Source organism: Podarcis liolepis (genome assembly GCF_965112155.1).
Source record: "Podarcis liolepis genome assembly, chromosome: 16".
Classification (NCBI taxonomy): Eukaryota; Metazoa; Chordata; class Lepidosauria; order Squamata; family Lacertidae; genus Podarcis; species Podarcis liolepis.
In genome coordinates, this window is record NC_139567.1 from 42,802,221 (window position 1) to 42,816,078 (window position 13,858).

The 13,858-nt window shown below is 47.4% G+C and overlaps 1 protein-coding gene across 4 annotated transcripts in view; it reads right to left on the bottom strand.

Moving 5' to 3' along the window:
* The window catches only part of ABR (ABR activator of RhoGEF and GTPase), a 119,396-nt gene that overhangs the window by 29,686 nt on the left and 75,852 nt on the right, over positions 1–13,858 (bottom strand). For all 4 annotated transcript variants that reach the window (XM_083479809.1, XM_083479810.1, XM_083479811.1 and 1 more), the window contains 8 exons: positions 12,318–12,439; positions 11,307–11,472; positions 9,930–10,052; positions 8,592–8,667; positions 7,251–7,355; positions 5,651–5,725; positions 4,538–4,635; positions 2,735–2,866 (listed from right to left, as the gene is read on the bottom strand). In XM_083479809.1, the coding sequence (XP_083335935.1) occupies positions 2,735–2,866; positions 4,538–4,635; positions 5,651–5,725; positions 7,251–7,355; positions 8,592–8,667; positions 9,930–10,052; positions 11,307–11,472; positions 12,318–12,439 (897 nt within the window). The remainder of the gene's footprint in view (positions 1–2,734; positions 2,867–4,537; positions 4,636–5,650; positions 5,726–7,250; positions 7,356–8,591; positions 8,668–9,929; positions 10,053–11,306; positions 11,473–12,317; positions 12,440–13,858) is intronic.

Genomic DNA, 13,858 nt, shown 5'->3' on the forward strand with positions numbered 1-13,858 from the left:
TGTGCTTGCATGAATAAAGCCTTTATTTTATCTGTCCTGAATGGTCTCATGCAGCCCTGCTCAGGAGGGTATGGGACTTGCATATCTCAAACAGCAGACTCCCTCCTCATGCTGCTGGGGCACCTCATTGAAAAAACAGCTGGGAGATTTGAGACATATGCAAATAAGGACTTTGTCAGGCAGCCAGAAGTTAAACTGTGGAACTCACTGCTGCAAGAGGCACGGATGGCTTTGAAAGAGGATTGGATAATTCAAGGAGAAGGGATGCTGGACTAGGTGGGCCCCCTTTGGCCTGATCCAGCAGACAGGTATTTATTAAATTCTTATGAGTTTTAATCTGATTTTAGTCTATTGCTATTTTAACTTGTTGAAAGTCTGAAATTATTGTTGTGAATTTTCTAATGGATAATTTTATTGTTTTATCTTTTTTGCAAGCCGCTTGAGGGTTTTGTTTCTTTTTACCATCAACTGGTTATAAATTTTATGAAACAAACAAACAAACAAATAAAATTGTGTTTGCAAGAGTCCCAGCATTCAAATGTAGATGAAGAAAACTCACACTGAAGCTTTGTACAGGTCTTTGGATCCAGGTTTCCTCCACACCCCTCCCCAAAACTATCCTGTGGCAATTTAAGTTTCTATTGCACCTCAGAAAAAAACTTAGAAAAATAAACCAAAACCCAAAAGCAGACAACACATTGCTATGAGAACACTCAGACACCCAGCAAAACAGTCGGTCTGCTCACAGACTCTGATGCTGCCTCAGCCTGTGCCAGTTTTTAAAAATAGTGGCAACTCTACATTATTCTGGAATCATCGCCGAAGAACAAATCATCTCCCTTTTTGAAGGATGGGCCATTTGAGACACATCTTTGAAAAGCCAGCAGGGTATTTCTCTCCCTGGGTCAGAGGACAGCCGAGTAAATGGAGAACTAGGTCAATCGTACAACAGCAGAGATGTGAGTCACTTGGAAACTTAGTCTCCCTAAAAACTGCAGGTGGTGTCCGCCAAAATATGGAAATAGTGAGTTACCTTTGCAGATAAAACTCACTGAAGCTGAATAGAGAGTCCACAAAGTAAGTTGTACCAGGGAAGCCCTTTGCCAGCTCGGGGCCTCCAGATCTTTTAGAGTCCAGCTGCCATCAGCGGCAGCTGACACGGCCGTGTTTTGGACTACAATTCCCACCAGCTCCATCCATGTTCTGGAATCCACCTCCCATCAGCCCCAGCTAGTCCTGCACATCTATGAGGCATCTGCCCAGCAAAGGCTGTACTAGGGAGAGACCATCACACAGGCCTAGGAGTAGGGAACTCTCCCTGCATAAATGTGCCACAGGGATGCAAAGCCACCCTGAAGGGCATGAAGACTCCAAAGAACCACATTTCTGGAACTAGACGTATTCCACTTTGATGCCAAGATTTGACCCTCTGCAAGCCAAGTACAATTTGCGCCCCTTGTCGGAGACCAGATACGCTCCAGAATGTGCTTGCGAACATACAGATGGGCTGGAGACAAGGAGGAGGAAGCCAGACAAAGCCGCAGCATGCCAGAGAGGAAAGAGGAAAAAGCAAGCCCACCCACGGAGAGCCTGGCAGAGTGGCACAAAGGAAGTGGTGCCGCCTGCAGCTTGGCACCCGGGGAGACGGTTGAACTGCGTCGCTTTGGCATCCTAGCAAGCGGAGGAGCAAAGGGCCTCTTGATCAATGCCCCCAAACAAGGCATGTGATCCCTGGAGCAAGGATTGCCAATAATGGCCTGAAGGGCACTCACTTTTAAAAAGGAAGGCAAGGTAGTAGTAGTAGTAGTAGTAGTAGTAAAGGGACCCCTGACCATTAGGTCCAGTCGTGGCCGACTCTGGGGTTGCAGTGCTCATCTCACTTTATTGGCTGAGGGAGCAGGTGTACACCTTCTGGGTCATGTGGCCAGCATGACTAAGCCACTTCTGGCGAACCAGAGCAGCGCATGGAAATGCCACTGACCTTCCCGCCAGAGCGGCACCTATTTATCTACTTGCACTTTGACGTGCTTTTGAACTGCTAGGTTGGCAGGAGCAGGGACCGAGCAACGGGAGCTCACCCCGTCGCAGGGATTCGAACCGCCGACCTTCTGATCGGCAAGCCCTAGGCTCTGTGGTTAAACCCACAGCGCCACCCACTGTGTAGTAGTGTAGCAGCCACTCCCAACAGAATATTAGTGTTCCCCAGCCACTCCCAACAGAATATTAAAAACATGATAAAAGATCAAACATTAAAAATGTCCCTAAACAGGGCTACTTTCAGATGTCTTCTAAAAGTCAGATAATTGTTTATTTCCTTGACATCTGATGGGAGGGCGTTCCACAGGGCGGGCGCCACTACCGAGAAGGCCCTCTGCCTCATTGAAAAGCAACAACCAAGAAGACCTTGTGGCTTGGAAACAAAACACTGCCTCACACCAAGGAACATCCCACATGTTCTCTCACATTCCTTCACCGCCTTGGCAATATGAAGCAGAGACTGTCCCATTAGGAGGCAGAAGTCTCACCCATTTTACAAAAAAACACACCACTTTTGTGATTCTTCCATCACTTCGTACTACATGCTAGGGGTGGCGTCGCTGAATGCATCTCTTCTTGAAGTGCTAGCATACGGGTGGTTGCAACATGGAGGGTGGTATGGTGGCATTAGATGCCATCTCTGCAAAATTTCACAATGCCCGTTCCCCTTCCCACTCTCATGCCCGCGTGGCCCTACCTGGACCTGCCCCTTGCCCATGATCTTGTCCACGATCTCGTTGTTGTCCTTGTTCATCTTGCTCTTGTCGTAGCATTTCTCGTAGCAGAGGATCCGCAGCGACTGCGAGCCCTCCAGCTCAATCTCAAACTCCTGCAGAAGTGGGGCAGAGCAAAGAGGGGAGAAGAGGAGATTGAGTGGGGACACTGGGAAGGGTGGGGAGATGGGCATGTTTGCTGTGTCGCTCAGGGAAGGACCAAAGCTCAGCAAGAGCCTCTGCTTTACACGCAGAAGGTCTCAGGTTACAATTTCCGACAGCGTCTCCAGGTAGGACTGAGAACGGCCCTTCCCTGAAACATTGCAGAGCTGTTGCCAGTCATAATAACAATAACAATAATAGTAATAATTTATTTCTTATGCCCCATCCATCTGACTGGGTTACCCCAGCCACTCTGGGTGGCTTCCAACAAAATGCAGACATTAAAAGCTTACTAAAATAGGGCTGCCTTTAGATGTCTACGAAAACTCATATGATTGTTTCTCTCTCTGACATCTGGCGGGAGGGTGACACTACCAAGGCTCTCTGCCTGGTTCCCTGTAACTTCACTTCTCGCAGTGAGGAAACCGCCAGAAGGCCCTTGGAGTTGGACCTCAGTGACCGGGCTGGACAATGGGGATGGAGACGCTCCTTCGGGTATACAGTCAGGGTGGACAGTATTGGCAGTCAATGGTCTTTGCATACAGAAGGTCCCAAGTTCACTCTCTAGCACCTTCAGGTAGGGCTGGGAATGTCCCTCCAGATCTGAAATCCGAGAGAGCTGCTGCCAATCAGTGTGGACAACACTGAGCCAGATGGTCTGACTGAGCGGAACACAGGCTTGCCATGCACCTGAAAAATTCCAGACATGTACGGAAATTGGACACCTAAAATGGCGTCCAGGGGAATTTTTTTTTGAATTTTAAGAGATGTCAGGAATTTCTGGGATGTATGGCAACCTGGGTCCCCCCCCCCGGTTTTTTTCCCATTTTTGGGGGGTGTTAAAAAAAATTATGGGGGAGGCTGTGCCCCACCAGCAGTGGAAGTGACAAGAGGTCACTTCCCTTGGCTGGTGGAGGAGAGGGAGGAGGTGGGGGAGGGAGGCCACGCTGCCAACGTGAGCCTGGCCATTTTCAGGTTTTTTGGGTGGGGGGAGTCTGCAGGTTTTATGGCTTTGTTTATTTATTTTTTTCTGATGGAGGTGGGCACAATGACCACCCAGAGTGACCATCTAGCCGGTGCCTTTGAGGGTCTCCCTCCCACAACGGGGTGAGCGCAGCCACACGGAGGGCAGGGGGCTGGAGCTGCATGCGCAGCAGAATAGGGCTCTCGAGGCTCGAGGGGCTAGCAGTGAGAGGCACATTCTTACTCCTCCACCTCCTTAAGCATCAAGCAGTGTTAAATTTAAAGAATAAAATAAAAACCAAGGCAGTTAAAAGGAACGCCTCTTCTCATCTGTGTGTAGCTCAACAACTTTGGTTAAAAAGGTAGCTTCCAATGTTACGATTTAAATCAGCCCTTAATCTGGAAGCATGAGGACTAGTATCTTGCTTTATTTTTAGGGGAAGAGCTGTTGCTCAGTGGCAGAGCTTTGGCTTTGCATGAAGAAAGTCCCAGGTCCAGCGCACAACAGCGTCTTCAGGTAGGGCTGGTATAAGACTCCTGGAGAGCTGCTGCCGGTCAGTTTGGACAACACTGAACTTGATGGGCCGGTGGACAGAGCAGCTTCTTATGTTCTTATTGAAACCAGCCCTTAATTCAGAACTGTGAGGACTAGGCTTGCTCACCTCATTCCACTGGGGCTCGGTCGTGTCCCGGAACACCCGTGTCTTGGCTTTGCTGACAAAATAGCCGAAAGAGTCGACTTCCAGCGTGCAGTAGAGGTCTGGGAATAGGGAGAAGAGACATGTGAGGCAATCTTCCTGCCACTCTGCACCTCAAGGGGGGAAGACTGGATACTTCTAACTGGGAAGGGCACCACTGAAAACCAATCAGTTAGATTAACTGATGGATCAAAAGCTTTTGATTGCTCGATCAGCCAGCAGGTTAATTAAAACCAATAAATAAATGCAGTAATAATAATTCTACAGTGTTGTAATCTAACATAGTTCTACGCAGGGCAGACTCATCGTTAGTCCTAGATGAATCAAATAATTGTAGAGATGGAAGGAACCACGAGGGTCATCTAGTCCAAACCTCGGCATGGCAGGAATCTTTTGCCCCACATGGGGCTCAGACCCACGACCCTGAGATTTACTGTCTCATGCTCTACAGACGAAGACACTGTTGTGACAAACCCAGCCGTGCTTTTGTCTAAAAAGCAAGAGAAGTCTTGCATAGCCTTTTGGTTCCAGAATTATCACGTTTTCTCATACGCAACTGTGGTAAGTTAATGGACTGATGGAGCAAGACGTGCACGATTAAAAACAGACAAATATTTCTTGAAATGGGCAATTGGCCGGCTCTGAAGCATCACTTTTCCAGCTTCTTCAGATGCAGGATATCTATTTAGCAAACAAACACCACCCCCAGAGTTGCACTAGAAGCCAAGAGCAGCCTGAGAGATGGTGTTTGCTGATTTGTTAGACTGCACTTTGCCGCTTCATCTGAGGGTGAAACGAGCCTGGGAAGATCTCAAACAGAAAGCCAAAAATTAAAAATCAGGTTGATAATGGAAGGGGCTGAAGAGCAAAGCAGGAGGGGGAGGGAAGCCCCCGGCTCCTTGACAGGTGGTGGCTCAGTGGACCCTGCAGAAAAGGCCAGGCAGCAAGAAGAAGCAGTTGCAATCTCTGGCCCCTTCCTGTGCCAAGCCACTGCTGGCTCAAATCACAGAACGGGGCAGGGGAGAAACCAAAAATGCAGACCCCCCCCCCAAAAAAAACCCCAGAAGCAGCACTCACTAGCAGATTGTTTGAAGCCCGTGGCAGAGTGGACGATAACATGTAAGAAGCCGTACATCCCAGGAGATTCGTCATCTGCGGAGAAACGAAGAACCACCCAAAGAGAAAGCTATTAGATTTGTTTGTTTGTTTTTCCGGTTGCAATCATTATTATTTGAACAAGCTTTGAGTGGAACTGCTTGGGCTGCTAAGTTGAAGCAATTAATTAAAGGGCCCAGGAAATGACTAACTAATGGAAGAAGACTCAGAAGGGTTGTCTTCGTCCACACCAAGCAAGATCGACGCTGCTAAAAGGCAGCTTTGGTAGGGCTGCAACGTTTAATCTGGGCACCTGTTGTGATTCTTTTAACCTTCATCTGATCTGTGAGGACCAAAGCCCCCAGGCCCATGACATTTTTCACACATACAGCTTCAGAGCAGGCCATCCAGGGCATTGCCACAAATTGTCACCTGTGCAACTCCCCCAAATTTCAGCCCTTTACCATTTACTGCTTTCCCCTTCTGGAAACACAAAACCACCCGAGGCCTAAGATGACCTCCAAATGCGTTGAATTTTGCCATTGGGGTGTGTATACTAACTCAGCCAATGTTAGTGGGCTAGGGGAGTAAAACACTCCCTCATTTTCCCCTAGGGAATCCGTCAGAAAAAGGTCACGAAAGCGCGTGGGGTGTCAATAGGTTGGGACAAACTCGATTTCTCTTAACCAAAAATGATTTCCTTGGGTTTCTTAATGGGGTCAGAAAAAAACACTCCACAAAACTCCTAATGTTAGTTCTCACCTGTAACAAAAGAATTTCTAAACAGTTTACCATATTTTCATAATCTTTTTCCTTTAAAAGATAGTTTTTGTTGCTTGTAAATGCCACTGAAAATAATCCACCACACAGTGGAAATCTCATTGGTATAGAAAGCGCCTCCCAAACTGTTAATGTGATTTTCTTTCACACCTTGGATGAAGGTTAATTGAACATTACATGTTTTGTTTGTTCTATAAAAATGAATAAAACAAACTTTTTAAAAAAAAATGCCACTATGCCTCTGCTAAATAATAATAATAATAAAAACAAAGACAGAAGAACACAGAGAACACAGGAAGGCTATCAGGAATCTCAGAAACACACTGCCGGGATAAGAGACACAGCCTTATATACATGGCGGCATCTAGTGGTGGGACAGAGATGTAAACCCGTAAACACAGAGATGTGGCCCGTAAGGACATGGCTGGGCACCATGTCAGCAACCTTTGTTGCTAGGGCAGGTCCTGGACTGGTACCCAAACTGGCATGAGCTGTGTGGTTCTTCTACTTCTGATGGTGGCAGAATCTTGGCGAGGGGGAAATAGAGGGGAAGACAGAGAAATTGGAGCATTTCTTCACTTGGCTGTAGGCAAAAGTGTACAGCATTGCTTTATGGCAGCTGGTGCCCACTGGGACTGGTAGGGTGGAAGGCAGGGAGCCTGACAGTAGGTGGCGCCAGAGCCAATGGAAGGTGCTGCCAACTAATTCTAGGGCATTCCATCTCACAATGAAGCAGAAGGCACCCAAGTGGTAGTGGGGGCAGGGGGTGGGGAGAGAGGAGGAGGGCAAAGGCATCACTCACCGTCCTTATTGCTGGTGACAGGAATGTTGTGGACGGTGCGTAGCTTGAAGCACGACCCTGTCAGGACCTGCAGCTCCACAGAGCTTAGCACAAAGGTCTGGAGATCTATCGTGCAGGAATAAAAGAAGCTGGTTTAGCACAGAGAAGAATTTGTGGGTTACAGTTCAGTATGATGTCAAACACATTGCATTACAAAGGATCTCTGGTTGCTTCCGCAGGAGATGGTCACCAGCGGGCAGCAGAGAGTTAACACTGGGGAGACCCACCAAGGGTCCCTCTGGGCATCCTTTTTATTGCCCATTAGTGATGATTGGTCCTCGTGATGTCATCCGGTCAGCTACCTGCAAATCTGCCTGCAAGGTGTAGTGGTTAGAGTGTCGGACTAGGACCTGGGAGTGACCAGGGTTCAAATCCCCATTTGGCCATGATGCTCACTGCCTTTGTCAGCCTAATCTACCTCACAGGGTTGTTGTGAGAATAAATAGGGGTGGGGAACCATGTCTGCCACCTTGAGCTCATCGGAGAAAAAGGCAGAATATAAATGCAATAAATAAATATTTTGGGGCAGACGTTCTGCTTCAGTTCGAATGGCTGTGTGTGCCGCTGCTTCCTGCTGAAATCTTGTTCACATTTCATACCGCAAACAGCTTATTTCAGGTCTTACTTTTGTGGCCCTCCGGATGGCAATAACGTGGTCACGTTGGGGAAGCATTGCAGAATAAATGAATAAAGTAGAATGGCGTATGGACAGCCTAGCATAAATCCAGGGCTAATGCACTATTACCCCGTCAAATATTTATTTATAAAAATATTTATATGCCACTATTTCATTGAAAAATATCAAAGCAGTTTACAATAATGGATAAAAGCATACAATAAAAACCGTTCCAAGAATTAAAATCAGACATCCATTAACTATTGTGGAAAGATGCATTCTTAGTTTTCAGCATATGTTTAAAAGCCGAAACCAGCTTTCTGCTGTAGTATACATGAAATGACCCCTTTGGACTTTATTTTACATGGATGTTTTAGTATTGTGGTTATGGCTTATGGCTAAGCAAATAAATTTACCTTATTTTCCCTCCCTCAAACCCCCAACAGTCTAGAGAAACTGGTCCCTGAAACCCCCATCCAGGTGACCCCCCAGTCACCAGATTAGCCAGAGGCCAAAGAAAGCTGTAGGGGTTTTGGGAAGCCAGCCATGGAAGGAAGGGTCTGGGGCCTCAGGCCCCAAAGCCCTCCACTCCCTTCTTGAACTGGGCATTCAGGCAATGCTAGTGGTCAGCCTGGGCACTGCCAGGTTGTGAAGGGCGAGGTGTTACCACAACAAGAATCTCTTGCCTTTCTTCTGCAGCTTTTGGATGGCCTCCCTCCACTCTGCTCGCTCGTAGTCAGAAGAAAGCAGGAACAGGTAGCTCTGGAAGAAAAGCAGGATGGTGCTCAGCCTGGGTGGCAAACATAGGAGCTCCCTGCCTTCCAAAGAGCAGAGAGAGAGAGAGAGAGAGAGAGAGAGAGAGAGAGAGAGAAAGTACATGGCCCACACAAAGAGGAGGAAGATCAGAGTTTTTGGGCAGCAGCTGGGGGTAGCAATCACGGGGAAGACTCTTCTCTGTTGGAGAGCTGCTGCCAGTCAAGGGAAGACAATGTTGGACTAGGTGGACAGATAGCCTGACGATACGATACGATAATCTTGATTGTCATTGTCCCATACAGAACAACGAAATTGAAAAAATCTACATCAAACATTCAAAACCAACAAGCCTGCTATCCCAGCCTGGTTAGCACCCTAAAAACTCTGATACCCCATAATTAAATACAATATACTCCCACAGAGACTACCTTACACTGCGTTTAAAACCAAAATCGCATTTGGATAAAAACTGTTTCTCAGGCAGCTAGTCCTAGTCTTAATAACCCTGTACCTTCTTCCAGAAGGCAGAAGCTGAAAGAGATCATTTCCGGGGTGTGCGCTATCCCGCACTATCTCTGCAGCTTTCTTATGACACCTGGAAGTGTAGATTTGATCCAAGGTGGAAAGAGTGCACCCAATTATTCTCTCTGCAGTCTTTAAAACCCTGGACAGCATTGTTTTTTCTCTGACTGTGCAGCTCCCAAACCACACACACAGACCATAAGTTAATACACTCTCCACAGTACAATGGTAAAATGCCATCAACAGGTCCTTTGAGAGATTGTTTTTCCGGAGGATTCTCAGAAAATATAACCTCTGTCCTAACTTAAGAGATTTTCCTATGTTCTTTAGGGAGGCTCAGTGACAGAGCACCTGCTTTGCTTGCAGAAGGTCCCAGGTCCAATCCCCAGTGGCATTTCCAGGCAGAGCTGGAACCCCAGAGAGCTGCTGCCAGTCAGTGCAGACAATACTGAGTGAGATGGACCAATGTGGCCTGACTCAGTGTAAGGCAGCTTCCCACGTACTTATTTAAATCAGAACCATGAGGACTGGGATCTTGCTCTGCTGATTTAGGAAAAGGGCTGTCGCTCAGAGGTGGAGCGCCTGCTTTGCATGCAGAAGGTCCAATTAAAATAAAAGATTGGCAACTGTAAAGACCCTTCTCTGCCCGGGACCCCAGAAAGCAGCTGCCAATCAGAGGAGACGCCTGCCTCTCTCTTCCCGCCCACAGCCCCACCCCTACCCGGGCACGACTCATCTGTCCGTACTTTCCCATTGCGGTTGTGGATCCGGAAGGGGATGGATGGGGAGTTGAGCAGGAGCCAGAACTCGTTGTCAAACATCTTCTTCTTTAGCCGTTCCATCGCTCGGCTCTGACCCTTGTTCGCCTTCTGGGAAAGAGGAAAAGGAACAATGTTTGACACACAATTCTCTTCCATTTGGGACCAGGGGCATCGGTGGGTCACATAAAAGATTCAGGGACAGGAGTCCATAGAGACAAATCTGCATAAAATATGCACATGCTAATACATTACGCTAACACCTATGTTTATTCCCAAGCTTTCCCCCTGACTCATAAAATTGGACCTTGTTTCATGTGTTAGAACCTTCTGGGTTTCTTTTATTCACATTTATAAACGACTTTTAATAATGTGTCTTAATATTGTGTCTTAGTTGTTGTAACCTGCCCGTGGACCTTTGGGTGAATGGTGGATAATCATTACTAATAATAGTAGTTTTAGATTGTGTTTATGTTCTTGCTTTAATGATACTGTACATTGTTTGGGGTTTTGTTAGACTACACACCACCTAGAGATTTTTAAAATATTAAGTAGATTATAACTGCTATTAAATAAATAACTGAATAGATGCAAATTTAGGCTTTAACTCTCAAAACAGAACAAAATCTGGAAGGATTTGCTGAAAAAATGATCTGAACTAGAATAAAAAATTGGGAGGTATGAGGAGGTCAAGGAAATAAGTAAAGGAAGAAAGTTATGTAAAGGTTTAATCTGTTTTTTTTCTTATTTTAATTGAATGTATTTTTATACCTTTTTCTTTTTCCCCCTCTCTGTTATTGTTGTATTCTTTTTTGTATTTTGTATTGTTCTTTTTTCTTTTTGTAATTTTAAACTTTGAATAAATATTATATATATAAAATACCCAGAACAAAATCAACTAATTTTCCATCCGAATCACCTTAGAGAAAATTCTTCAAATCATTTACCCCCCTCAAATTAATTTCCCCAAGAGTTCCTGCTCCAGATCCATTCAACTGTCTCTGTTCCTCAGTCCCTAAATCATCTCTAGACAGAGAAAACCAAACTTCTTCTCCCAAATTAATATCCCACCCAGTCACTCAGATCTCCCCACAACTCAGTCTCTCACAGAAACACTCTTTGGGGCACTTAGAAAAAGATCCGTGGGCCTCTATCCTGTGGCCTCCTCCTTAGCTATACTGCAATCTCAGATATAAATTTGGGAAGTCACTAAGTGCAGGAATCCAATGACTGGAAAGCGATTCTGTCTTCAAAGCCGGCTGGTGGAGTTTCCAAAAGGCACTGGAAACAGAATACTGGGGTAGAGGTAGATGGACCTTTCCATATGATTCAGCAAGGGTGTTTTTAGCCTGCCCCAGGGCATACCTCCTTCTGCACCTCGCTCTTCATAGAGGAGATCTTTATCTTCATGTCCTCCAGGTCGTGGTCGGGCATGGCATGGACGTGGGGGCAGGAGTCCGACTCCTCCAGCGACGGGAACACCAGTTCGGCCAAGGGCATGTACCACTTGCAGTCATATTGCTGGTGTTTCCTGGGAAGGAGACAAAGAGCTCATTCTGGGCAACCCCAGTGATCCACACGGCCCCATCCCCATTTGGACTGCAGGCCGAGGAAAAGACTCCTGCCCCAGACCCTGCAGAGCTGTTGCCGGCCAGTGTAGACAGTATGGAACTATACAGGCCAAGTGGAAGGACCCTAGCTCAGTGCTGCAAAGCATCTGCCTTGAATGCAGAAGGTTCAGCCCCTAGCAGCATCTACAGATAAGGCTGCGACTGTGCCCTGTCTGGAACCCTGCTGCCAGTCAGTGCAGACAATACTAGACGCCACAGTATAAGGCAGTTTCCAATGTTCCTTTTTAAACCAGCTCTCAATTCAGAATCATGAGGACTGGAATCTTGACTTTATTTCTAGGGGAACATATGAAGCTCACTGGCAGCACCTCCAGGCAGATGGTCTCAGATTCAGTCCCTGGAATCTCTAAGCATGCCTGGAAAACATTTCCTGCCTGAAACCCTGGAGTGCCACTGCCAGTTAGTACAGAGAACAGTAAGCTAGATCGACAAACAGCACCAGGCCGTTTGCTACACTCCCATTTGAAGCACCCTTTTCTTCAGAACCATGTAGATTGGGGTATTAACTTCATTTTTAAAGAACAAACATTTGCTCAGTGGCAGAGCACACTGTCTGCATGCAAAAGCTCCCAGATTCAATCCCTGGAAGTAACTCCAGGTTATACCGCTTAGGGATATTTTAAATATATTAAGCGGTATAGAAATTAAATAATCATTCTGCTACGGACAAAGTGCAAGGGAAGGTCAGGATTCCCACCCTGTGCCCTGTTCTTCCCTACTCATCTAGACCTCCCCCGGGCCTCACCCCACACCCGTTTTCTTCAGCTTGGCACAGAGAAGGACGTCTGTGAAGAGGAAGACGTGGCGCAGCTTGCGGGAGCCCTCGGCCAACTCCACCAAGAAGCCATCCTTGACCAGTTGCCGCGTCTGCAGGTGCGACAGCAAAAGAGGAAAGCACGTGTGAGAGGAGGAGGAGGAGGAGGAGGAAGAAGGGAATGTAAGAACATCAGCAGCCAGTGGCCCGTCAAGTTCCCAGCATCCCCTTCTCACAGTGGCCAACCGGATGCCCCCAAAGGAAGCCCACAAGCAGAGCCTGAGCGCAAGAGCAACTCCCCAGTATACTGCCTCCAAAAGTGGAAGCAGCGTACAGCCTTCAGTAGCTTTATCCTTGTGAATTAGTGTAATGGTCAGAGACTGGCTGGATGAGTGGTGGCAGCTGCCTGCCCAAGAAGGGCAAAAGACGATGACTTAGATCAGGGCTCCTCAAACTTTTTAAACAGGGGGCCAGTTCACTGTCCCTCAGACACTGTTGGGGGCCAGACTATAGTTTGAAAATAATAATATGAACGAATTCCTATGCACACTGCACATATTTTATTTGTAGTGCACATAAAACAGGAAAAGCAATACATTATTTAAAATGTTAGATTATGGGTGGTAGCCAATGCCAGTTTGCCAGATCACTCAGAGTAGATCTACTGAAAACAATGAACATGAGTCACTTGGGTCTATTAATTTCAAAGGGTCTACGCAGAGTAACACTGAGTTTTGCCCACATCCCAATTACTTGCAGCACTGTCTGAAATGCCTTATTATCTCGACACCCTTGTCCGTCCATCCCCCACTTTCCTCCACAAATCCGTGCCACTTGTGGCGAGGCGACCTTCGGGGAGGGAGAGGCGATCAAGCAAGCAGCCACACCAACATATATTAAAAGGAGCGCCTTCTCCAGCAACCAACCTGCCCCCCTCCAAGGTCTTGGATATGGAGGAGGAACAACTGCGAGGGAACTAACTTAGGTAGACCGGAGGAGCAGGGAGGGAGAAGCAGGCATAGATTTTCTCCTATAGGGGAAGGGTGGCGGTGGCGGTGGCAGGATCCTTGCAACACCCAGCATGTTCTCCCTACCCATATCTTCAGCTAACCCTGTCCTGCTTCCCCCAGCAGCCCAGCGGTGTTGCGCATCTCCCCTCCGAGACCTCCTCGACTGGCGCATGTAAGCCGAGGAACCTTTTGGAACGCCGGGGATGGAATTGTTGCTAATTTTCGCCGCTTTCCTTTTTGTGCGCAGTGGGTTCTGCAATTGCCAGACGGGCCGGGTTCAGGACCCTGGCGGGCCAGATCTGGCCCGCGGCCCGTAGTTTGAGGACCCCTGACTTAGATCCTGGACCCTGCTGGTGGAACACTGAAGAACAGTCTGCAGAAGGGACGAGCTGGGAGGTGGAGGAAGCGGGGTGGTGGTGTGGGCAATCAAAGGGGGTGGGGGTCAGGAAAAGGAGTGCCTTCCAGGACAGGGGTAGAGGCTGAGAGTCACAGTGTGAGTGCCAACTCAGACAGAGAGGGGTC